Genomic DNA, 24,176 nt, shown 5'->3' on the forward strand with positions numbered 1-24,176 from the left:
AAAGAAACATAAGTAATTTTAATAAATATAGATATTAGATAAGCATTAGAAATAATTTTTCATTTTGCTACATTTGTGCACTTTTGCAATGGATAGCTGTTTATTTTTTGTACTACAGTTTCTCAGTATCATTCATGCTACTACACGATGTCACAACATGTTACACATTCTGGGCCTGTGTAACATGTAACTGTGTGAAACAGTACAAACATGGTGTCAATATCCACAATAAAATATTTATAGATCTAAATGACAAAAAAATGACACCTCTAATGGCCTCCTTCCGAGTGGCTTTTAGCTTTTCATTGAACAGAAACCTTCTGTTTCCCCAGCTGAAGGTGATCTGACTGTTGTTTCCTGCAGTTAAGATGCTGACTAAGGTCAACAATATGCTTGTTTTTTTTTCTTTTTTTTTAACCTCATATTTGCATAGGTAAACCAGTTATGTCATGAGTGGTGTTGTTTACAGATTTGCTTGTGTTTTATGCCTGTTACCAGAAGATTCCTCTAAGGGGCAAATTAGAGGATGCAGACTGGAGCTGCAACATTTGTAGGTTGTAAACAAAACTATAAACATTGCAACAACAGACGAGTGTTTGGTTAATATTGAGATTGTGGCAGAAAAATCTGATAGGTGCAGTATCATAGATGGTGTGTAAGGCTCCTAAACCGAGCATGCCACGTCTCATCTTCCAGGCTTTCTGTCATTTTTACCACTGCTGACTCTGTGACCTTAAATCTGGTCAAATTGTCCCCCACACTGCCCCTAGCAGTTACTCACATCTGGAGTTTGCAAGTGTGTAGAATTAATTTTGAGTCCATACACAAATTATGCTTCAAACAAATTCAAAATACTCCAAGCAGCCACAATAACAACGCATTTATGTATTTAAAGTACAGTAAATATATTCTTAGCCAAAATGCTTCACACAACACTGCTCCCCACCAAACAAATTTATTAACAGTAACTGAACTTGATTTGTCTCATTGAGTTATCAATCTGTGGTTTGATATTTCTAACTCTTAATACTTGTGTAGCTTGTGGCTCATGAAACATCTTAAATTCAAACGTGGACCAATTAATCGTGTAACAGGGGAATATTTTGCCTTGTTTATTGTTGTTTTCTTCCTGGATGACAGCATGTCCTTGATTTAACCTCCTTTAAAATCATTACATGTTTTCTTAGCTGTAAGCACATGATTCAAAATAAGTTGTAAAACTGAAGCTAAAGAAGTTTTGTTTTTTATAATTATGATGGATGTCTCTACAAGTCTGTACCCACATGGTGCACACTTTTATTACTTATCATTTACTTATTTTTTTGTATTCCATCTGGATGATCCACCCGGGATAAAAATATTAAAAAAAGAAAATGGATCAAAACACCTTAGGATTTTTTTTTTTTTTTTTTTTTATAGCCCTGCTGCATGGACTTTATGGAGAGTTTTTACCTATTCTCATAAAAAAGACCCAGATTAAAAAAATAATAATAATAAATAAGTGAAAACCAGCGGATTAGTTTGAGCTATTCTTTACCCAGATATTTTTGTTCCCTCTCATTCAAACACACTGCCCACCACATTTCACAGTAAATCAGGTCATCTGATTTCCTGTGTATTACAGCTCAGTTCATGCTTCCACTAGCACAAAGTAAAGATGAGCTTGTGGGAACATTAGCAAACAAAATACAGAATAATCTTCAGAAGTTATTGATTGATTTTGATCTGATCGCAGGGATAATTCATCTAATTTACACATCTGAGTCCTTAACTCATGTTGTCATGTTAACATCCAGTAAGATAGTCCTTTATTTGTCCCTCACTGGAGAAATTCCAGTTATCACTGCTGCAAATCAAAGTTTAAAAATATGAAGATTCTCAAGAATATGAATAAAATTTAAGAGAATAAAAACAAGTCCCAGTGGGTAAGTTCTACAGTAATAATTATAGCAACATTCAAGCGAAGGCAGTGATGTGAAGGTACAGTATTTCTTTAAATGCCAACAGTATAACAGTGATCATAAAAACAGTAATAATGAAGGAAATAAAAGAACATTTATAATGTTTTACTGACTGTACACTATTATAGAGTAACGGCGTAGTAATACCTAAAACAAATGTCAAATCAAATTTGGTGTCTTACTTTATAACTCAGCATTTTTGGTTTTGCATGCCGTAGGACAGTTGAATGGATCATTCCTCCAAAAACAAGATTATGGTAATGGTTGCAGTCTACAGTAAATGAGGAAAAAGATTATAGTCAAAGAAATGCCAGTTTATTTATTTATTTACCTTGTCACTAAAATACTGGAGGGAAAACAAAAACAAGATGAAAGTATGACTTGCAGACTTTTATCCTGCTATTCCAAAAATGCCATTTTCTCTGCCTGTCACCCACAGGGGCAAAGTGTTAAAATCCCACAGTAGCTGCAGTGTGTTTAAACTAGAAGGTGTGCATTACTGCAGTTGATTTTTCTGGGTTTAATTTATTTATTTATTTTATTTTATTTATTTATCTGTTGTTTTTTGTTTTTTTTTGGGGGGGGGAGGGGGGTCTTTTTACATACTGTTGTTTTTATTTCTTCTTTGATATTTTTGTTTCTGTACTCCATCAAAAACCTGAAGTCAGCATGAAATTTTAAAATAGAATGAAATAAAAGTGTTGTTGCCATAGTAACTGGCTGTTCGTTGATTTACAATGGTGAATGTGCTGTTGTTTTTGGAAATCTGCATGTCTACATTGGGAGATTTCAGCTATAGCTGTAAGTTAGATATCTTAAAGAAGATCTGGATGGCAGTGTAATGGTCAGTGGTGCAGTGGTGGCTTTTTACTGTGGTTTCTCTTTATGGACAAACATGTCTGTCTGTGAAGTTAGGACCCTCTGAGCTTAAAAACTGCAGTACTGGCTTAGTTGTGTTAGAGCACCACTTGGGATAAGTAATGGCTTAAAGATGCACTACAGAATTCATGTGGATTTTCTCAGTGATGCGACCCTTAGCGGCATCCATGTTGTATCCTACTTGTATTGTGAGATCTCTCTAGTCAGTAAAAGAAAGTCCTAGCTTGACTCTTTCTTTTACTCTCTTCATTCTATGTCTTCTTGCTTTTCTTTGCTTAATCAACCACAGTGAGCATCAGCTGATGTGTTTCTATCCACTTGCTAGCAAGTGACTTGAAGAAAATGTGTGGTTCTCAGCCTCAGGATGCTGCTGGGCAGTGACAGTTCCAGAAATACACATGATAGAAGTCATTGTGCCATTAAACGAGTCTGGAACTCAGAGTTTTAAGGTTGGAATAGTTATGTAGTGCATCTTTAAAATACACGTAGAAGACAGTACACATGTACACCATTTTGTAGTAGCTACCTGTAATCCAGTCATCGCTGCATCTGAGACCACTGGATCCACTGACAGATGAAAACATGTTTATGTTGTGGATGAATTTTAGCTCCTGACAGCCATCATTCATTCACAACTGTGCTTGGCAACTGAATACATTCCCCTGGTCATCTTTACCACTAGACATCACAAATTCTTACACAATGTACCTTTAATAGCTCTGCCTCTCATATTCCAAAAGCATGTGGGTTAGGTTAATTGGTCATTTTAAATTGACCACTGGATGCACAGTTTCGTGTCTGTGTTAGCCCAGTGACGGACTGGTGACCTGATCAGAGTACATCCTACCATTTGTCAAATTTCCATGAGGACAGGGTCCAGGTCTTTCACAACCTAAACAAGGTGGTGAGGTTAATCTATATGATTTATTGGTATATAAATGCTTTTCAAACAGCATTTAGACTTTGTTCTGCAGCACACTGCTCTTAATTTGTTGAAAATTCATGTGCATTCAACCTCATTGGTCTGAATGCAAATTAGTTTTTTTTTTCTTTTTTTTTCAGTGGTGACTAATTTCAGTGTACCTCCTTTGTTCACAGCAGAATCATGTTCAACTGTGTCCTTGCTGCTCTAAAACAGACTGGTGAAGTTGTTAATGCCGACTAGGGGGTGACACTGATACACATTGACAGGGCAAAGGGGTGATGCCTCCATGTTTTTAGTGTATGTGTGTAAGATGATGCATCTTTGCTTGCATGCATTCATTTTATCTTGTTATTTTATACATTTCTGTGTTTGTACGTTATTTTTATTATTTTTTTCATTTGTTTGTTTGGGTTTATGTGTATTTGTGTGCATGTGCATGCAAAGACAGGTGCATAAATCAGGATGTGCTTATGTGTGGGCATGCATGTGTGTGAGTGTGTGAGATAATCTATAATTAAATTCCTGAATTTAATGGGATTATCTTTGGAAGACATGCAGCACAACGTCCTTGACATCCATCCCCCTGGTTAGCCACAGCTGAGTGACTGTTGTACACACACACACAAACACATGTGAGTGGAGTGGAAAAGAAATGAAGACATGACAAGGGATGATAGGAAGCATGAAGCAACAAAGAGAAAACCAAGATAAAAGAACAGCGAGAAGATCAGAGTGCGATGAAATGCTCGTGAAGATAGAAACAGAGAAGGCCATCCGCAGGGAGAGGGTAACAGAGAAGTGCCTTGCATTGTAATTATTTCATTTTCTGCTGCGTTACACTGAAGGTCAACTAGCCTTTCCCTCAGCAAACTACCCCTCCATCTACAGCACAAACTGCAGCCAGGCGAGCCAAAACAAACACATTCAACCCTATTAAATACAGTACAGAGGGAGTCTGTTATTGTGAATACTTTGTCATGTGTGTTTTGGATTTCATTCTCATTCTACATAAGTAATTATCACAAGAGGAGGTCACAAAATGTTCAGATCATTAGAAACTTTATCTATTATTTAATTTCTATAGTTAATGTTTTATTTGTATGTTTTAAAAGATAAATCTGAATCCAAGTCTTGAGCCCACACCTTTCAAAATCTGATCCGTATTTTTTCCAATTTAAGTGATAATATGCTAGATGTTTTGGACATGAATATTTTTTTCTTGCTTTATAATTACTCAAAAGGAGACTTAAGGGGATAATTATTATGAGCATATTAAGTGAATCCAAACAAAAACACAAACTTTGGAGATGTCTAAAGAAGATGAGGGTGGAACAAGCTCACTAAGGTCGAGATGAAAGAATAACACAGTACTCTGGATGTGTCAACGCATCTGAATTGTTACTACACTATGGGCAATGTTGCTCTTTAATGCTGCAAACACTGACATTTTGCATTTCATCTCCCTCTGCTGGGCACTGAGGAACTCGCCCACCCTTCATTGCGTCATGTTTTGAATTCATGAGTCATTATGATTGTGATAGAAGAGTCAGTTTAACATACATACAGTCAATAATAATGTAAATATTTAACAATTAAATTTTAGAAACGGAGAAACATGCATCACACTTTACTTCTAAAATGAACCCTCACAATCTGTTTTCTGAGCAGCTCTGATGCTGCATTCAAGGACCGTTTGAGAAAAAAAAAAACACTTTCAACAATACACCACACACTTTTAATAACATTATTGTTTAAAATATAATTGTGTATTGCAGTATTCAGTGTAAATGTCAATTGTAGACCCAACTGTTAATTTTTGCAAACTTGCTATTTGTTTTATGGTTGCTTTTTTTTCCTTTGCACTTCCGTTGAATACGGTAAAACTTGCCCATGTATTATAATAAAAACAAGTTTTCAAATTTACCTTTTTAAACTGAAACAATGTATATGCATCCAGTGAGGGTATGTGCATATTTTTAGTTATGTAATGCAACTAGATTGGAATAATCTAATTATCTTCTTTCTTGCTGGTATTGTTTGCACCTTCTGATTACACTTGTACACATTCATTTGACTGAGTGAATGAGTTAATGTATGATAAATGTTTTAAAGACATAAAGACTGTTCACTTGAGTTAGTTCTCAGTCTGGGTACAGCTGGTTGGGTTAGTTTTTAAAATAAGACAGATTCAACAAATAAACCTCAGTGTTAGGAATAAGAAATTATACTTTTTTCTATTTGTGTGTTTTGTTTTGTTTTGTTTTGTTTTGTTTTGTTTTGTTTTTTGTTGTTGTTTTTTATTATTATTTTTTTTTTCAATGTCACATGTTCCACCACTAGCCACAAATGTCTTTAACGCACATATGTCAAACTGGTCCAGCAAAGGGCCGTGTGGCTGCAGGTTTTTGTTCCAACCAAGCAGCAGCACACCAGATTTGACTGATTCAATCAACAGATCTCAGTCTTCAGACAGCTGATTGGTCAAACTGTGTGCTCTTGGCTGGCTGGAACAAAAACCTGCAGCCACACGGCCCTTTGCTGGACCAGTTTGACATGCCTGCTTTAACGAAAACAAATAATAGATGTTCATGTGCTTGAACATTGGTATCCTTTATCTATCTTTCTATCTATCTATCTATCTATCTATCTATCTATCTATCTATCTATCTATCTATCTATCTATCTATCTATCTATCTATCTATCTATCTATCTATGGCTTTTCTGTTTTCTAAAAAACATGGATACAAAACACCAACTTCATACATCCGAGGTGTCTTGAACATGACTTCACATTTCCGATTTCCGTAGGGGCGGACAGGCAGTTAACCAGAAGCAAGTGAACACACCACAACATTTCCTGCGCTCCAGCAGCGGTGTGTCATAAAGGTAAGCGGTGTCAGACTCATTTACTGTGATTTACCCACGAAAAATGTACACATAGGAACAGCAATATAACTTGGAACAACTTTTTCTACTGTGAAGGTTTTGATTGTTAGCCTGCTGACAGCTAATTCTGTTAACCGGCAGCTGTCAAGATTATGATTTCCTTTAGCTAACTTTAGGCTAGTAGGGCTCTTAAATCTCAGTCGAAAGTTGCCGGTTGCATATTTTGCTAAACCAGTACGACTGTGGAGTTGAGTCTTTATGGCACTATTATATATAGATTTAAATATGTTGTTAAGCTGTCACACCTATATGTGAATGGTTTAAACTGTTGTTTTTTGTTGTGGGTGGGGGTCTGGCGGATGTAACTTTACGTTAGCTTCCAACCTAGCTTAGGTTAGCAAGCTTCTTCAACTTTTAGCAGCATGAACAATTGACAGTTACAATAGAAAGAGAGAGAGAAAAAAGAAAAGAAAAAAAGTGCCAACGGCTGTTACGATTGTGGTTTGATACCTCCTTGATTTCTTCCAGCTTACTGACTCACGAGCTGGCCCACGATGAAACCGAGAAGTCTGTAAATGTAGGCTTTCTATGCGGAAGTGACTAAAAAAATCAAAGAAATTATTATTCATTTATTTTCCTGTTGGCAGTAACATAACTATAGTACAACTGCTTTGATAATTAATTTTTTGTTTGTTTTAACATTATATATAAACTGTTAGGGCCTGCTTATTTTTTGTTATGGTGAACTCAAACATTGTCCTGTTTCACTATTTCATCAGCAATGTTTTTCTGTCAGCTGGATTATTGTATTTGGGTTTTCCACATGCTATGATGTTCCTAGCTCACAGTGTTTGTCATTATCAGTTTCTTTCTTAATCATGTTTGCCTAAAATTAAATCCAAATGTGAGAAAAGAATTCCATTTAAAGACTAGTCCATTTAATGGCATTGTTTTCTTTTTTTTCTTTTCTTTGATAAACAACCCAAAACCAATAGATGTTAAGATTATTGTCCATGAGAAAATCTTTGAGTCTGCCATGATTGCTTGAAATTGAAACTAGTTCAAATATTTTTATTTATAATATATAAACTTTATGTAAATGTATGCAAGCATTTAAAATCAAAACCTAATAATAGTTTTGGAACATACAAACATACTTGTCAGTGTAGAAAAAATCTTTTGAAAGGAGAGTCTGTAGGTTTGTTTAGATTTGCTTTTGTCACTTGAACTTAATCAAATGCAGTCACTGAATTATCAGAAGTAAAGCTCTTATTTCCTGCTGCCATTAAACTGCTAAGGAAAATGGGGTGACAAAGGAACATTTAACTATGTACATATGTGACGGAAATATGGTATTTTTTTCCAGCAGATTGTACAAACGTGAATGGAAACTATTATGGCTGTGCTATATCATATGTTGCATCAACAGGCATTGTTCTTACACTTAATAGCTTGTATATTTAAAGCATAACAGGGACTACATACTTTCAAATGATTTACACCTCAAAGCAACAAACTTGACAAAAGATCGAAAAACTGCACTTTTTTTTTATCATCATTTACTGAACATATTAGTTTGACTTAGTAGCTTGTGATAAAAATTTAACATAATGGTAATGGTGAAAAGAAAAATGGTTTTAAAAAAGAAAACAAAGAACTGCCTGGTGTCATTTGATGTATTGCTCAAGACAGCTGATAGCAAAACAGGACCAACTTGATATTGCCGATAACAGTGTGTACAAGAAATAGCAGTGCATTGAAAAACATGCTTGTCACCAGAACTGTTTGTGTGTGTGTGTGTACATGACCACTGACGAATAAATTCTTCTGATACAATGAGTGGCATCGTGCATGCGGGCCATGACCAGTTACCTTGTCCCTGACTCATCAGAGTTCAGCTGAATGCTGCCACAGCCAAATGGTCCAAACAAAGACCCAGTGATGAAGTGGCAGCCCATAGCCCTTTACTGTTGTCCCTCTTAATGAGGCAGCAGCCTGGGTATGGGAGCTGCTTAGCGTCTGAGTGGTCACAGGTTCTATCTGCAGTGTGTAGTAAATATTGTTTACTGTCTCGCACTCGCTGCCACTCGTGGCGCTTCATTGAGGCTGCCACCTGATACATACAGGCTTTACAGCTCAAGGTTGTTTATATGTTACTGAAACACACAGGACAAGCAGAGGAAGAACAGGATTTTTTTTTTTTTTTTTTTTTTTTTAAACAAAGTTCTTATGATCATTTAGTCCAACAACAGAGTGCCCTTACATATAATCTGTAGCACTTTTCTGACATCTGTCTGTTAAAGGGACAGCTTTCAGTCATTCATACATCCACTACTTTGGTCCTCACTGTAGTGACAATAGTGGTAATCCCCATACCAGTGAATTTTTAAACCTTTTAAATAATATGGATTTTAAGCAGTACGTCACACAGTGTACACACAACAGGGGACACACCCTGGACTTGGTCATAACCTACGGCCTGTCCACTGGTGTGTCCTCTGTTGTTGACCTGGCTGTGTCAGACCACTACTGTGTATTTTTTAACATCACCAGTTTTAGCAAGCGGCAGGCCCCGGTGAGAACTGTGAGGAAACGGTATATTAATTCTGAAGTGGCTGCAAATTTTATTGACATTTTAAATCGAACTCCTGCTCAGATTTTATCTGCACCATGTGATTTTACTGTAGATAATTTTAACAGAAGACTGGCATCTGCCATTGACTCAGTAGCTCCACTTAAAACAAAAACATTAAAAACACAATCAAAAACTCCATGGAGAAATGAAGAAATTAGAAAATTGAAAAAAGGCTGCAGGAGAGCTGAAAGAAAATGGAGAAAAACCAAACTCACAATACATTATGAAATCTTACGTGAACAACTCAAAAATTACAATAAAACTGTTAAAGAGGCAAGAACACAATACTTCTCAAACCTAATTACAGATAACAAAAACAACCCCCAATTCCTTTTTAAAACCATTGACCTTTTAATAAATATTGGGGGTAACAAGTCCACCATGTCGCCATCAGCCAACGCATGTGAGAACTTTGCATGTCACTTCGGAAGTAAAATCAATGCTATTAGATCCAGTCTTGTATCACAACAAAATTTTAGTTTTAACAGATCTGAAGCATTGTTTTTAGCCAAAGAAACACTGGAGAGTTTTGTCCTGGTTGATGCAGAGATGCTTGGTCGAGTTTTCTCCCAGCTAAACCCAACAACCTGCCTTTTAGACCCCATTCCCACATCTCTTTTAAAAACATTTTATGGTTTCTTCGAGTCTGAGCTTTTAAAAATTGTAAACTGCTCTCTTCAGACAGGTGTCTTCCCATCTGCCTGTAAAACAGCTGTGGTGCGGCCTCTTCTGAAGAAGAGTAATTTAGACTGCAACATCCTTGACAACTACAGACCTGTATCCAATCTACCATTTTTAAGTAAAATTATAGAAAAGGTTGTTTATACTCAATTACATGGGTTTTTAAACGAACACAACATTTTAGAAAAGTATCAGTCTGGTTTTAGGACAAACCACAGTACCGAGACGGCCCTTTTAAAGATTGTCAGTGACCTTAGACGTAATTTGGACTCTCAGAAACTTAATGTCCTGGTGCTACTTGATCTTAGTGCTGCTTTTGATACAGTGGACCACCAGATTTTATTAGACAGACTGAGAAGTCTGGTGGGCCTCTCAGGTACTGTTCTTAACTGGTTTTACTCCTATCTGGCTGATCGAAAGTTCTTGGTGAGTATGGATACATGCTCTTCAGGAATCTATGACATAAAATGTGGGGTTCCCCAAGGCTCAATTTTAGGCCCAATACTTTTTAATCTTTACATGTTGCCACTTGGGGACGTCATCAGGAGACACGGCATTGACTTTCACAGCTATGCTGATGATACACAGCTTTACATCGCCGTGTCTCCTGATGACCTAGAGCCAGTTAACACCCTTTTAAACTGCATTTTAGACATAAAGTCATGGATGGCAGTGAATTTCTTGCAGCTCAACCAGGACAAGACTGAGGTTTTAGTCATCGGTCCTGAAGACAAGAGAGAGATAATTTCCTGCAGACTGAAAAACTTCAAACCCTCTCAGTGTGTGAGAAATCTGGGTGTCCTTTTCGACTCTGAGCTGAATTTTATTTCACACATCAGAAATGTCACAAAGACAGGCTTTTATCATCTTAAAAACATCGCCAGAGTTCGCCCATTTATCTCTCTTGCCAGCACGGAGGTGCTAATGCATGCTTTTATTTCCAGCAGGCTAGATTATTGTAATGCCCTGCTCTCTGGTCTTCCCAAAAAGACTATTTCTAGTTTACAGTTACTGCAAAACTCGGCAGCACGAGTTCTGACGAGGACCGGGGGGCGGGAACACATTACACCGGTTTTAAAATCGCTGCATTGGCTCCCCGTGCGCTTCAGGATTGATTTTAAGGTTCTCTTACTTGTTTATAAATGTCGTAATGGTCTTGGGCCTTCTTATTTATCTGACTTGTTTTCAAATTATGAGCCCTCGCGGACCCTGAGGTCCTCTGGTACCGGCCTTTTAACTATTCCCAAAGTTAGATCTAAAACACACGGTGAGGCCTCGTTTCATCATTTTGGTCCTCAACTGTGGAACAGCCTGCCAGAGAGCCTCAGGGCTGCAGAGACTGTTGATGTTTTTAAGAAGAGGCTCAAGACCTTCCTTTTTAGTTTAGCCTTTTGATTTGACTTTATTCATTTTCTGTTATTTATCTCATCTTATCTTATCTTATCTGTCTCATTTATCTATTTTATTTTATTATATTTTATTATAGCTTCTTAACTGTTTCCCTATTTTATCGTTGTTTTAACTGTTTTAACATTTTTAACATTTTTAACTCCAGTGTTTCTTTATGGGGATCCTAAACTCTGGGAGTCAAGCCTGCTTCGTCTGCCCTCTGCAAACATGGCTTGACTGGCTCCTGGTGTAAATGGGTCCCCAAAAATGCCGTTTCCTCACAGCAGCGCCAAGCCAAAGACAGATATTAAGAGTTTGTGTGTGTGTGTGTGTGTGTGTGTGGATGGGTGAGGGGGGGGGGGGGGGTGGGAGGTGTTTAATCTGTCACATAACTGGGTGTGTAAAGGGCTTATTGTTTTTGTTCTGTGATTTTCTTTTTTTTCATTTTAATATGCATTTATACTATGTAAAGCACTTTGTGTTGCCTTTGCATGAAAAGCGCTTTATAAATAAAATTTGATTTGATTTGATTTGATTTACACATACCTGTGGAAAAATCTAAGATTGGACATTATATTAAGTGATATATAAGTGTTTATAGAGTTTTAACAGAAAACCTTGTCCTGTTGTTATAATGTTGTTGATTATATGCAAAGTACATAGTTCTGTGAAATATGGCAACAATTAATGGAAGCTGAAGAAAATACCACTTCTTCATATTAAATTTATCAAACTGTTATTTGTGTATATATATATATATATATATATTTTTTTTTAAATTAAGTATGTGATCTGTTATGTTATTTTCACTGTATGTGGAAAATGTACCTCGCACAAGCTGGATTTATATTTATATTCCTGTAGCATCTGCGTACGGTAGATGCTGGTGAATTGTGCTCTTGCACTGGAGCATATGGTTACGGCTTCATGTTGCCGACATATTTCTTTGAGAAGCACTAGATTTACTCACAATACAAGCATTTTCAGATGCTACCAAATAATGTAGTGCGATTGTGTTGATAAGCAGGGACTTCCTCAGACAAAGACTTCCTCAGCACCCTGTCTCACCTTCACTGCCCGTTTTGTTCCTGATCTCTCCCTTGTGCTCCTCCTCAATTTCCTGCATTCTTCCTCCTCAGATGCAGACTATTAAGTGTGTGGTTGTGGGTGACGGCGCTGTCGGGAAGACCTGCCTTCTCATCTCCTACACGACCAACAAGTTTCCCTCTGAATACGTCCCCACGGTAAGTAAGCTTTGATAACGCTAACAAATCAACAGTCCTCTCAGATTGCATTGAAGTGATGTTAACTGACATGAGAGGAGTATTTGGCAAACACAAAGTGGCAGGACCTTTTCTTTACTCTTTTCAACACCCAGTGCAAAGCTCTTTCCTGCCACACAGGAAGTGATACTTGTTTAGTGTCTGGACTAACAGACATGTAACAAATAATTCTTTGCTGGAACTACAGCCTATGTAACAGGAGATGGGCATGACAGTGGCCACGTTTACATGAGTTATAATTGCCCTAGAGTTCAGAATAAAAATTATATCCTCTTTAAAAAGATTTATATTGCAATTGTAAAAGTCTAACTCCAAATGAAAATGACCATTAAACTTAAATATGAAGTGGCTGGTTTATTCTAATTTTAAATCCTAATTAAATAATTCCTTGATCATGTATATGTTCATTCTGCTTTAAATTAATTCCGGCATCCGGCTGCTGCTTCAAAACTACGATCAAAATTAAAGCAAAACATTGCACATGCACGAATGTCGAGGAGGGCAGCGATTTTCGCCTCCTTGCGCAAGTTTTGTAGAATGATGGAGAAGGAGCGTCGTCGCCTCCCGTGTGTCCAGCCCTTAACTGGCGAGGTGTTTGCAACTCGCGCTGAATGAAACTAAAGCAGTCGGAGCTGTGGGAGGAGTCTGCAGTAGAGCGCTGCAATGCCAATGGTGCTCGATTTGCAACTGAAAACAGGACAAGAGGAAACTGCGAAGGACAAAAAAAAATCAGACCATTTCATTTTTATGATCGTTGAAAACCCAGATCGTAATTGTGATTAAAATTCGGTTAATCGGCCAACCCTAATATGTATTACCTTTCTTTTCTTCTTAAGTACATCACTTACCAATACTGTTTAGATACTGCAGATTGCTTTGTACATACATACAGCCATTTTCGCAAACATATATATATTCTAATAACAAAGCCAAAAACTTTTGCTGAGTTGTCTGTTACGTGTAGATACAACACTGGTTCTTTCATTAAGTAAGGTGCCTTTTTTATGCTTGAATTATTCTTAGGTCAGTGTTGAGTAGCTTAACAAACAAAATGCATTCCTTATAAGGATGGACTGAAAATGTGTGAAAAAACAGCCAATGTCAAAAGAAAATCTTTGGCAGACCCTCAAAGCCTTGAGAAGTATTACTTACGACCACTTTAAAAGAACACAAGAAAGTCTAGCTCCTGGGACGCAGAATATAAAGAAAAGATGGCCTCAAGATATGAGAACATGGCTCTGTCTTACAGGACGATACTGTAGAAATGTAAACAAAAGACACCAAATTGCTTTCTCTAAATGTTGCTTTTTTTAAACCCTTTTTAATTAAATTAAAGTTTGATTCTGCTATCTGATACAAAATGTTGTCCAGAGTCTCATCCCAACTCAAACTCTGACATTTTGGTTTGTGACAGCCAGAAAAAGCTGACTGTTGTTGACAGGCAGGGTCGTCCTGCTGGAAATGTCTGACATATCTGATTGGCAGCATCAGTGACTGGTGGCTGAAAATTGATGAGTAAATTCTCTACTGTTCTCTGTTGGTACCCCATCCCTCTCAGCACAGTTTGATCAGAAGATTGCTGACTCATCTTTATCTTCCTCTTCTTGCCTGGCTGTCTATCTTTGTCATCTCTATCCTCTCCACTATTTCTGACTTTTATCTTTTTGGTACTCTGCAAACCACTACAATATTTTGCTTTGTGCATTATGCAAAGTTTCCATTTTGGGGGGTTTTTACCACTTCATTAATGTAGTGGTATAGCAGTTTTGTTTTTAGCCTTTTTTTTTGTTGTTTTTTCTAAAGCATGTGGATCTTCTGCTTTTGAGAAAGGGTACAAACCTTTCACAATTACTTTTGTAATTTTGAACAGTGACGTTCATTCATCCTTACATTACCCGTCACTTTCCCTGCCTCTGCAGCAAATGTGAAATAAGCTGCCAAGCAAGTGTTAGCTGTAGGAACAGTCTCTTAGTCAGCAACTAAGAATAAGGAGTAAAAAAGATAATGGTGTTTTCATTTTGGCTTCTTGTCAAACAAAAATGTGCAAAACATAGTTCTCATGTTAATAAAAAAAAAAGATCTTTACTGGTATAGATAATCCATGCAGTTGGGTAACAGTATCACATGTGGAGCCTCATCATGAAAGTTTTTCCTGCTTCTCTTTTACTTTTTTTCTCTTGTATTTTGTCCCAATAGTTTTCATTTGCATTTTTGTCCAGCCTTAGCAGACATTAGCAGTTTCTGACTGCTCTTGTTACCATTATTGACTTCCCATCACTTTATAAGTTGATATGTCAAACTTGTTTGAAGACTATGGCTTATTGGTTTCCCCAGCAGTTATTTGCCCTTTTCACAAGCCTTGTCACGCTGGGACTGATGCGCCTTTATTGCAGATGCAACTTGTTGCAGTTACTGAAAGGACAGAAGCATGGTTACTTTGCTTAATGAGGTTAATGAGGAGGTGAAAGGGCACTCATGGGAGGTAGAGACTGTGACCGTGATAGTCTGTGCTATCACAGATCAACCCCCGTCGCGGCATGCAAGTGTGATGTTGTGATAACACATGATGCATAAACATAGGTGAGTCTAAACATTTTTCTGCTATTTTTAATTATATGCATACTTTGAACTAAATAAATACATTTTCTATAGTAAGAACTCAGTACTAATTAAGAAAAACAGACATTTTAAGGTCATTTTGAGTACCTCTTAGTTTAACATTTTTGCTATAAAATGACTTTATATTATTATTACTACTTCCCATTGTCACAGAATTTTCAAATAAATGGCTTATCTTCACTTTTTATAAAGTAGCTGTCATGATCATATACAACACGTCTTCATCTATTTAAGTCCCTTTAACATTATCATAAGTGAACAACAAATATGGCATTTTTTCATGGTTTGTTGTCCCATTGTTTTTAATCCCATACACAACATCCTCTTCCTGCTTGCATTATCCTATTGTTAGATCAGACTTTAACACTGAACTTAACCTTAAACCTTTGGCGTCTTCTAGAGCAGTCCCCAAGTTGTATTTCTGGACAAAAACAATTTTGGGCTCATATTTTAAACTATGTTAGTTTATTTGATTAAAGTTTTAAGTTTTTTTACACTGTTACTGGTATCAGTGTGAGCTTCTCCACTTTCAATAATGACATTCCGTAGTTTGAAAAAGAGATTAGTCACAGAAAATAAGTGCAAGTTTTCTATTTCGTGTTGGCTTTATTGGGATTTTGCTGCATCTTGTTGAGCTGTTTTCTCATTGTCAGCTGACGGCCACCACCCTAAAATTAGGAAATCAGGAAATTAGGAGTGGAAGGCTCATCCAGGAAATTATTCCTCAGAAACAAGTCACCTTTACATCCCCTCATGAAGCTAAACTGGAGTGGCTTTGTTAGCTTAAGTCAGACTGTTGTTTGACATAGTAAATGCACTGAACAGAGCTGACAGCTAGAATTATTGTAACTATAACAAAAGTACTGGCAGGGCACTTTTCTATGCAGCTCTTTTTCACTGCGACTGTTGTGAACTAATTGTTTCCAGCAGTGTCTGTGGTCTGAGCTCCATCCAAACACATTATCATCACCTACCGTTCATCCGTGTTGTCTGTTTCTGAAAAACAAACACGGCCGTGTGATTTGTATAGTACTAAATTATCTGTGTATCTTTATGTCTACCCCCTTTTTATTTTGCATCAATTTAAGAAAGTGTTTTTTGTCAAAACTAGAGCTAATTAGCCTGGCTGGTGTTTTAATGTTAATCTGTTACACCCAGAACTGCCGTTATGGTCTATTTGAGTAACCTATAAGTGGCCTCTAAGTTCTGGGGGAATATAAATGTAACGTTTGATTGAAACAACAGAACATTTACAAGCAATTTAAATATTTCTGCCAGCAGCCTTTCCCTTGAAGTAAGAGTTAAAAGTGAAACATCAGATGAAAAATGTACTTCCTTTTAATTACACATACACCTGTTTATCATGGCTGCCTCCCGTATTTTGTTGTCATTTGTGCACGTCCTCATAAAAGCAATGCTATTAACAAGTTCACAAACTGCAATATCCAAGTTACCTCTAGGGGCAGTGTCAGTGCATATTTAACCAGATGTAAGGTCCAAGGATTTACAGTGGTGAAAATGATGGAGAAAAGACACAGCATGGATGTTTTAGCGGCCTTAATTTCAGTTTCAGTTTGGACCAGACATGATTGTAAACATGCCGGATTAAAGCCCAAGGTTAATTTCTGTTGATGTTAAAAGAAACAGGGACATTATACAGTCTGAATGGGAAAGTATGAATGGTTTATTTTCTGCATAAAATAATAAAAACAATAATTAATAAAATAAACACTGTCAAAATATAAAAAAATATGAGCACATAGTAAAAATCCAGTTTTAGAACAAGTCTCTGACTCTCCCCAGATTTGCTTTTCAATATATGTGAAATCCTGAGTACATATGCATCTATGATACTTCTCCTGTTGTTGAAATTTTTTGGCCCAATCTCAAAATTAACCAAATACCAACTTTCTTCTATTGTCGCCATGTTTCTCATTTTGTTTACACCCTGGAAATTTGGCAACTCTATGCAGTCTGAGTTCTCCAATGTGCCGTCTAGTGGAATCCTCTGGTAACAGGCATACAGAAACAAAAATATGAAATATTGTGCTCATAATGGGGCCGGTATTATATCAAAATCTGCATTCATCCATCCATCCATCAACCCACCCACCCAATCCCATCCCATCCATCCATTTTCTACCACTTGTCCGAGGTCAAGTGGTAGCTGCCTAAGCAGGGAAGTCCAGACCTCTCTTTCCCCGGCCACATTTGCCAGCTCATCCCAGGGAATATTGAGGCGTTCCCAGGCCAACCGAGAGATGTAGTCCCTCCAACATGTCCTGGCTCTTTCCCGGGGTCTCCTCCCTATGGAATGTGCCTGGAACATCTCACAAGGGAGGCCTCCAGGAGACATCCTGACCAGATGCCTGAACCACCTCATCTGGCTCCTCTCAATGCAGAGGAGCAGTGACTCTACTCCCAGATCACCAAGCTTCTCACCCTATCTCTAGCCCTAATTTGCATTGGGTGCGTGTGTTTTCCATTCCGGCTGTGCCGCAGTTTTGTTTCGACCTCCATGGCGCGTCAATCCACACTGGAAGCATTTCAGATGCAGAGCGCCTACGAGTGCAGTAGGGCTGCAACTAATGACTATTTTGATGGTCAATTAGTCACCGACTATTAAAACGACTAGTCAACCAATCGGATTATGTATCTCATAATTATTAAATGGATCTTATTTCACTTTCAGCTTTGAAATCTTGCACGAGGTTGTTATGCAAGTCTGACGTCCCTCCTCTTTAAATGTTCGAGCATTGCAGACGTACTTCTGTGGTACACAAGGTCCGCTTTACAAATCTCACATGTATTTAATTTATTTTGTAAGTTTAACGTGAAGTTATTTCAGACTTTTGACGTCCTCTGCCACCGTTTTATTCCCTGGTCGGCCGCCATATTTTTCCCCTGGCGGACTTTATTGCGTATGTGCAACTCTCAGCAGAGACAAGAAAAGAAGACGATGTCTCACTCTATAGTGTGAACCAACTATTGACTAAAACGGCCGTGAATAGCTGCAAAGGCCGTGGCGCAGCGCACACACACCCGGTGTAAACTGGAGGGTAAGGGGAAGCCCTGCAGGGAAAACTTATTTCGGCCGCTTGTATTTACGATCTAGTTCTCGTTCAATACCCACGTCAGATAATAAGCATGGGTTTTATTTTTTGTGTGTGTGTGTTGTTTTGTTTTTGTTTTTTTTTTTTGTTTTGTTTTTTGTTTGTTTGTTTTTGTGGTGGTTCTTTGTGCTGTTCACCTTCATAAACTGGATCAGATTCTGCCTCAAACATGTACCGCTGGGTTAAGGTAATATCATGGTCAAAAACAATGTGTTTAACTAAAAAACTTCCCATAGTTACAAGCCTTGAGGTAACCCAGTCTTCTAGTAATCCACTCGATATCTTCCTAACAAAAAGTCTCAATATATCTCACTCAAATTTTTAGCCCCTGTGATAATATCTTATTCCTTAAACCAGTTACCTCAATTTGCTGTCAAAACTAGAAGGTTTGGCACTCAGTGTTACAGATACATTTTTGTCAGGAAGAAAAGAGAATGTAGGATTGTTTGACTTTTTGAGATATAGACATGCCAAGTAAAGATGGTAGAAACAATTCAGAATAAGTCACTTACTGTGAAGCTGCCAGGTTAAATAAAGATCAGACTGAAGTAATTATAGCTTGAATCCATGCATGTTTTACTTTATGTAGATCGTTCTCTAACATGCCATGTCATCCAGTTGAACTGGAACCTGCCAGGGCATTAAAACCAAACCTGTGTCTGCAGTCGGCAGCAGGTTTGCATGTTGATGCTGTGCTATGCAGATATGCAGGCACAACATCTCCTGCCTTAGTTTTCCTCCATCTTTAGAGCTGAGCTCAGCAGGCATGTTGGGACCATGCTGCTTGTATTGTACAGCCTGAAGGTTTGGGAGTGATGAAATAGGAAGGATGAGTGAGCTCAGAGACAAGCCTGTTCACCTATACAGCAGCTTGACTTTCATGTTAATTTAAATGTTTTAATTTTTCATTTTGCTGGTTTTTCTTCACTCTGTGATAAAGATGTCTAAATCCACTTTAGTTTGAACCTAATACAATAATGCTGGGACACATGATTTCTGGCTGGATGAAGATTTGGTCTTGTGGGGGAAAAAAGTTACGTCAGTATTTAATAATGTAGACAGAAACTTTGGCAGCTTTGCGTTTGTTTACTTGTGTTGCAGTGGAGACACTGCTGTCAATAAAATGGTTAAACCACATTTAGGTTTTACTTAAGGTGTTTAAATGCATTTGTGTCTCATATTTATTCAGTGAGTCAAGTGGGGCAGTTATCCACCTATATTTCCCACACTTGATTCAATAATTTACTATATAATTCTGCACAGCTTCTTGTGTTAAAGGCAGAAAAGTAGCTACTGGAAAAACAAAGCTACAAAAATTATTTGCATTATTATGTAGAAGGGTCTGTGACTGACACATTATTTGTATTCTGCTCAAACCAGATGGTGTGTAAGAGTCAAGCTTTTTATTTTGCATAATTAATGTTGGCACACCTGTATACTGTATATATATCAAGGTTTTTTTGTGTGTAAATGTACAGCATATTACTGTGGTTAAACAAGTATCAAAGATAAAGCTATGTTTTCTGCCACCTAGGCCCATTCTGATATTACTTACAGTCAGCCTAATATTAGTATGGTTGCTTAGAGATTCTTTTAAAGTCATTAATTATATGTAACCTTTAAAATGACAAACCAACTCTAAATTCCAATTTCTTGCTGTAAACCTGATGTATGCAGGGTCAGACAGAAAGTGCAAATCTCTTGAACTAGTTGATTATTTTTGCATATTCAGGTTCTCTTAATGTTTTGAAGTTGATCTTAAAAAATTTGATGGCGTGACTCCTCACAAGTTTAGGAAACACCATGCTTCCTGGCTTCTTAAGGCTAGGTTTACTTCCCATTTGTTTTGTAGAATGTCTGTGATCCTATGAGTGCTTCATATTTTCACCTCCTTTTTCCCCCCTACTTCTTTCATGCTTATTTTCCAACCCATGTTTGATCTTCTCATCCTGTCATCCCCAGGTGTTTGACAACTATGCCGTGACAGTGATGATCGGTGGGGAGCCATACACTCTAGGACTGTTTGACACTGCAGGTACAAAGAAGCCTACACTTATTTAATTTCTTCACTAAATAATTCAGGTATTAATAACAGTAAATAAACCAGTGGTGGGGTTACTCATCGATTGGGCCACTTATTCTCAGAAACTTCAGTTAAATAGTCGAATCTGCAGAGAATTGTTTTAATTTCCTTGTTGCGGTAGCACCTGTAGATCCAGTTTTTCTCTGAATGTTTGTGTCTGTTTGTGCAGGTCAGGAGGACTATGACAGACTGCGACCCCTTAGCTATCCTCAGACTGATGTCTTCCTTGTCTGTTTCTCTGTTGTATCACCCTCTTCCTTTGAGAACGTCAGAGAGAAGGTTCGCAAACCTAATTTCTTTAGCATGTGTCTATAGCTGTTTTTTATGGGTAATCTAAAATTTTTCATATAAAAATAAGTTTTCATTAGATTTTCCATCATGTTAGTGGGTGAGTTATTCTCACATTGTTTTATTGGTGCTTTCTTTTTTATTAAATCTTATTTCACTTTTCTTTGTTGCAGTCCTGAAGCATGTGCATTTCATTTTACAGATTTTCTGATAATTCAGTGAAAATTTGTTCTATATTTGGATGGAAATCTAGCTTGTTTCTTTTCAAGTTTTAGCTTTGGTTCTGGTATGTCACCTTTTGATTGCCTTGCTAACAGGAAGCCAAATTGTTAAATAAAATTACTCTTTGTTAATCTAATGGGGGTTTTTTTTTTTCCTTAGATCAAAGTGTATTAAAATAAAATCCATTATGTTGAAGACAACCTCTTCAAAGAATAACTTAAGACACAGTGAATCTAAATTTAGCATTTGTACACCGAAAATTAATCGTGTTAACATACGATTTCTGACTCGTACAACAAACACAGCGAAATGATGTAGATGTAGTAGGAATTACAGTTGAAGTCTGTCAGCTCTGAACCGAAGCCTTTCTTTTTACAGTGGGTGCCAGAGATTTCACACCACTGCCCGCGGACGCCCTTCCTGCTGGTCGGGACTCAGGTGGATCTGAGAGATGACAGCAACACTCTGGAGAAACTGGCCAAGAACAAACAGCGAGCCCTGACCTGTGAGAGCGGAGAGAAACTGTCCCGTGAGCTCAAAGCCGTCAAATATGTGGAGTGTTCAGCTCTTACGCAGGTACACGGAGAGGGAAACGTCTCTTGTCCTGTTTTTCCACTTAGAATCAAGGTTTGGTATCTACAGCTGCTTGTAGTTAGAAATGTGTGAATTCAAACTAGGGGTGAGTGTTGAACTGATTTAATAGATCATTCAAATTTGCTGGTTTTACTCATTGCCTTTTATGAAAATCTGGATATAAATATATATATATATATATATATATATATATATATATATATATATATATATATATATATATAGCCAGTGCTCTACCTGCGTTTTTGTAGTTAACAGAGTGCTCAGCACTTGCTCGCTCACACACAAAACGGAACTAAACATGGCAGCTAGCAAGGAAGAGCTCATTCCTAAAAAGCCACCGTCAGTTATTTGCAACGGTTACAGTTTTGCGACCTCAGATTCAGAACAAGTGACAACATGTTGCTAAAATTAGATTACAGGCTGTTTCTACCAAAGGTGTCAGAAGAACCGGTTTATTTCTACAACTGAAACAGGTATGCCAGTCAACAGCTAAAAAATTTGCTCGGTCGTCTGAATTTATTGTTTATTTTGGGAAACCGTAGGTTAAAACGCAGTCTGACGACTCAACCATCAACTTCAGGCTTTTTGTGTACTTCCATGGAGCAAAGCCCTCCTGCTTTGGCTCTGGTTAAAATGGTGTGAACGCAGGCCGGTTTGTCAGAAAGCACCGAGGTTCTAAAAGAGCCAGAACCAGAGCCGTGTCTGTCTGAAAGCACTAACAGATAAACAGTCAACTCAGCTGCCATTTACTGATAGGATTTAGCTGCACATGGACTGCAGTGAGAAATGCTGCAATGTGTGAGATGCAGAAGACAGCAGCAGCCTACAAACTCTCTCTGTGGCAACCAACACCAGGGGAATAATTTCTGCCAGATATTTGTGTTTATGGTCACACTCATAATCATCTTATAAGAAGACATGTTTGCATTTCGTTTTGTCAGTATCAGAATAAACAGAAGAATTTTCACAATCCTTTCTCTGTCCTTAAAGACTGTGGGGGAAAAAAAAAAAAAGCTCATCGATGTCTCTTTCTGACTTTCAGAGAGGACTGAAGAACGTATTTGATGAAGCCATCCTGGCAGCTCTGGAACCTCCAGAAAATAAACCCAAAAAGCGCTGCTTCCTTCTATAGATGCTGGACGAGCAGGAGGAGGTGGAGGAAGAGGTGGATGGAGAAGAGATGAACCTCAACATGAGCAGAGGGAGGGAGCACCAAGGGGAGGGTGGGCGATGTAGACACCTATTTCAGCAGTGCCTTCAGCCATAGTGACCTAACTTGGGTGTCGTGGAGCGGGCAGTTGCTTTATTTTCCTAATGGATATGTTTCACCCTAATATTGACTAACATTTGAACAGCACTCCTCACTAACCAGGAAGCAGGTTGAGCAATAGAGAAGTCTGAACCTCAAATGCCTTGAAGATACAAACTATAAACAATCACATTTGTAGCCAAACTGGAAACCAACTCCATATTTGGAGAAGGAAATTAGTAAGTTTTCAGGCACTGATGTATTTGCAAGTGATGAAAAATAAAGGAAGGGGCACTGCATTGTCAGTCTTTAACACACATTTCCCTGTTTTTTATATGCCTGCTTTCACTTTTCACTTTCACAGCTACGCACAGCCAGTGAACTGGTTCAACATAACTTTATGAAAAATGAAAATTAATCACAGTTAAATCCAGTTGAGTTCTTGATTAAACTAAAAACGAAAACTTACAGGCATCTTAACTGTGACTTTAAAAAAAAAAGACTAATTAAACATGAAATAAATGTTTAAACATGGTTTTAAAATTATGTTAATGAATTTCAACCTCTGTGTGCAGTCAGTAAATAGTATCAGTATGACATGGATGGATCTTTTGTCTCATGAAAACAAAAGAAGGAATCAGCTGTGGAACAAAAACATTCCCTGTAGCTTAGTGGACTATCAAATAATCAACAATCAGTCGCTTCTGTAATTTACTTTCATTCATATTAAAACTAGGAATAATAAAAAAAAAAATCTCAGGTTCAAAGCAGAATTAGAGCTTTACTTGCTTCTTTTTTTCCCACTTTACAGCACAACATACGTGTTTGTGCTTCTATGAGCATGCCCCAATAAAATTAGCCTCAATGCATCTTTACTGTTATTCACATGAGCAAAGTTGGCTACTGGATTTTTTTCATCCGATATAGGAATTATGGGAGTGTCCAAATGATGGGTGGGGGTCCAGACGGAGACGCACACGGTTGCACGTACACAAATCTGTTTTTGCTGAAGTAACATTTCCTTTCCTCTTTCCTGACACATCACATCCTGAACCAAACAACTCCAGTGAGCTGTGACATGTCTGACGGAACCCGATAAAAATTACTCATTTAAGCCTGGACTTTATTGTTAATCCATTACAGTAAATTTGCCTTGTTAATAATGCAGTCATGAAGACAAGCTTCAAAGCTTTACAGGTGACACCACTTAAAAAGAAAAAGCCTGAGATTGTTGAACGTTACTTTCCACAGATCATAGCTGAGTTATGAAAGGAATCAGCTGTGATGTGATGTGACTCGTGTCGTCATGGCCTCATGTTAAATACAAAAAAAAAACTAAAATGCCTTAAACTTTTTGCATCACTC

General features: G+C 37.6%; 1 protein-coding gene across 1 annotated transcript; it reads left to right on the plus strand.

Annotated features, from left to right (window-relative positions):
• Positions 1-6,561: 6,561 nt before the first annotated feature.
• LOC121628360 (cell division control protein 42 homolog) lies at positions 6,562-24,175 on the plus strand. The gene is made up of 6 exons (XM_041967399.1): positions 6,562-6,652; positions 12,497-12,601; positions 20,335-20,407; positions 20,625-20,734; positions 21,344-21,541; positions 22,605-24,175. The coding sequence occupies exons 2-6, from the start codon at positions 12,497-12,499 to the stop codon at positions 22,692-22,694; spliced, it is 576 nt and encodes a 191-aa protein (XP_041823333.1). The 5' UTR covers positions 6,562-6,652; the 3' UTR covers positions 22,695-24,175.
• Position 24,176: the final 1 nt, after the last annotated feature.

The sequence above is a fragment of the Melanotaenia boesemani genome, chromosome 17, assembly GCF_017639745.1.
Source record: "Melanotaenia boesemani isolate fMelBoe1 chromosome 17, fMelBoe1.pri, whole genome shotgun sequence".
NCBI lineage: Eukaryota > Metazoa > Chordata > Actinopteri > Atheriniformes > Melanotaeniidae > Melanotaenia > Melanotaenia boesemani.

Coding starts and splice junctions, on each gene's coding strand:
- LOC121628360 (XM_041967399.1), top strand. CDS start 12,497: ATGCAGACTATTAAGTGTGTGGTTGTGGGTGACGGCGCTGTCGGGAAG. Junction 20,735..21,343: donor TTGAGAACGTCAGAGAGAAG/GTTCGCAAACCT, acceptor TTCTTTTTACAG/TGGGTGCCAGAGATTTCACA. Junction 21,542..22,604: donor AGTGTTCAGCTCTTACGCAG/GTACACGGAGAG, acceptor TCTGACTTTCAG/AGAGGACTGAAGAACGTATT.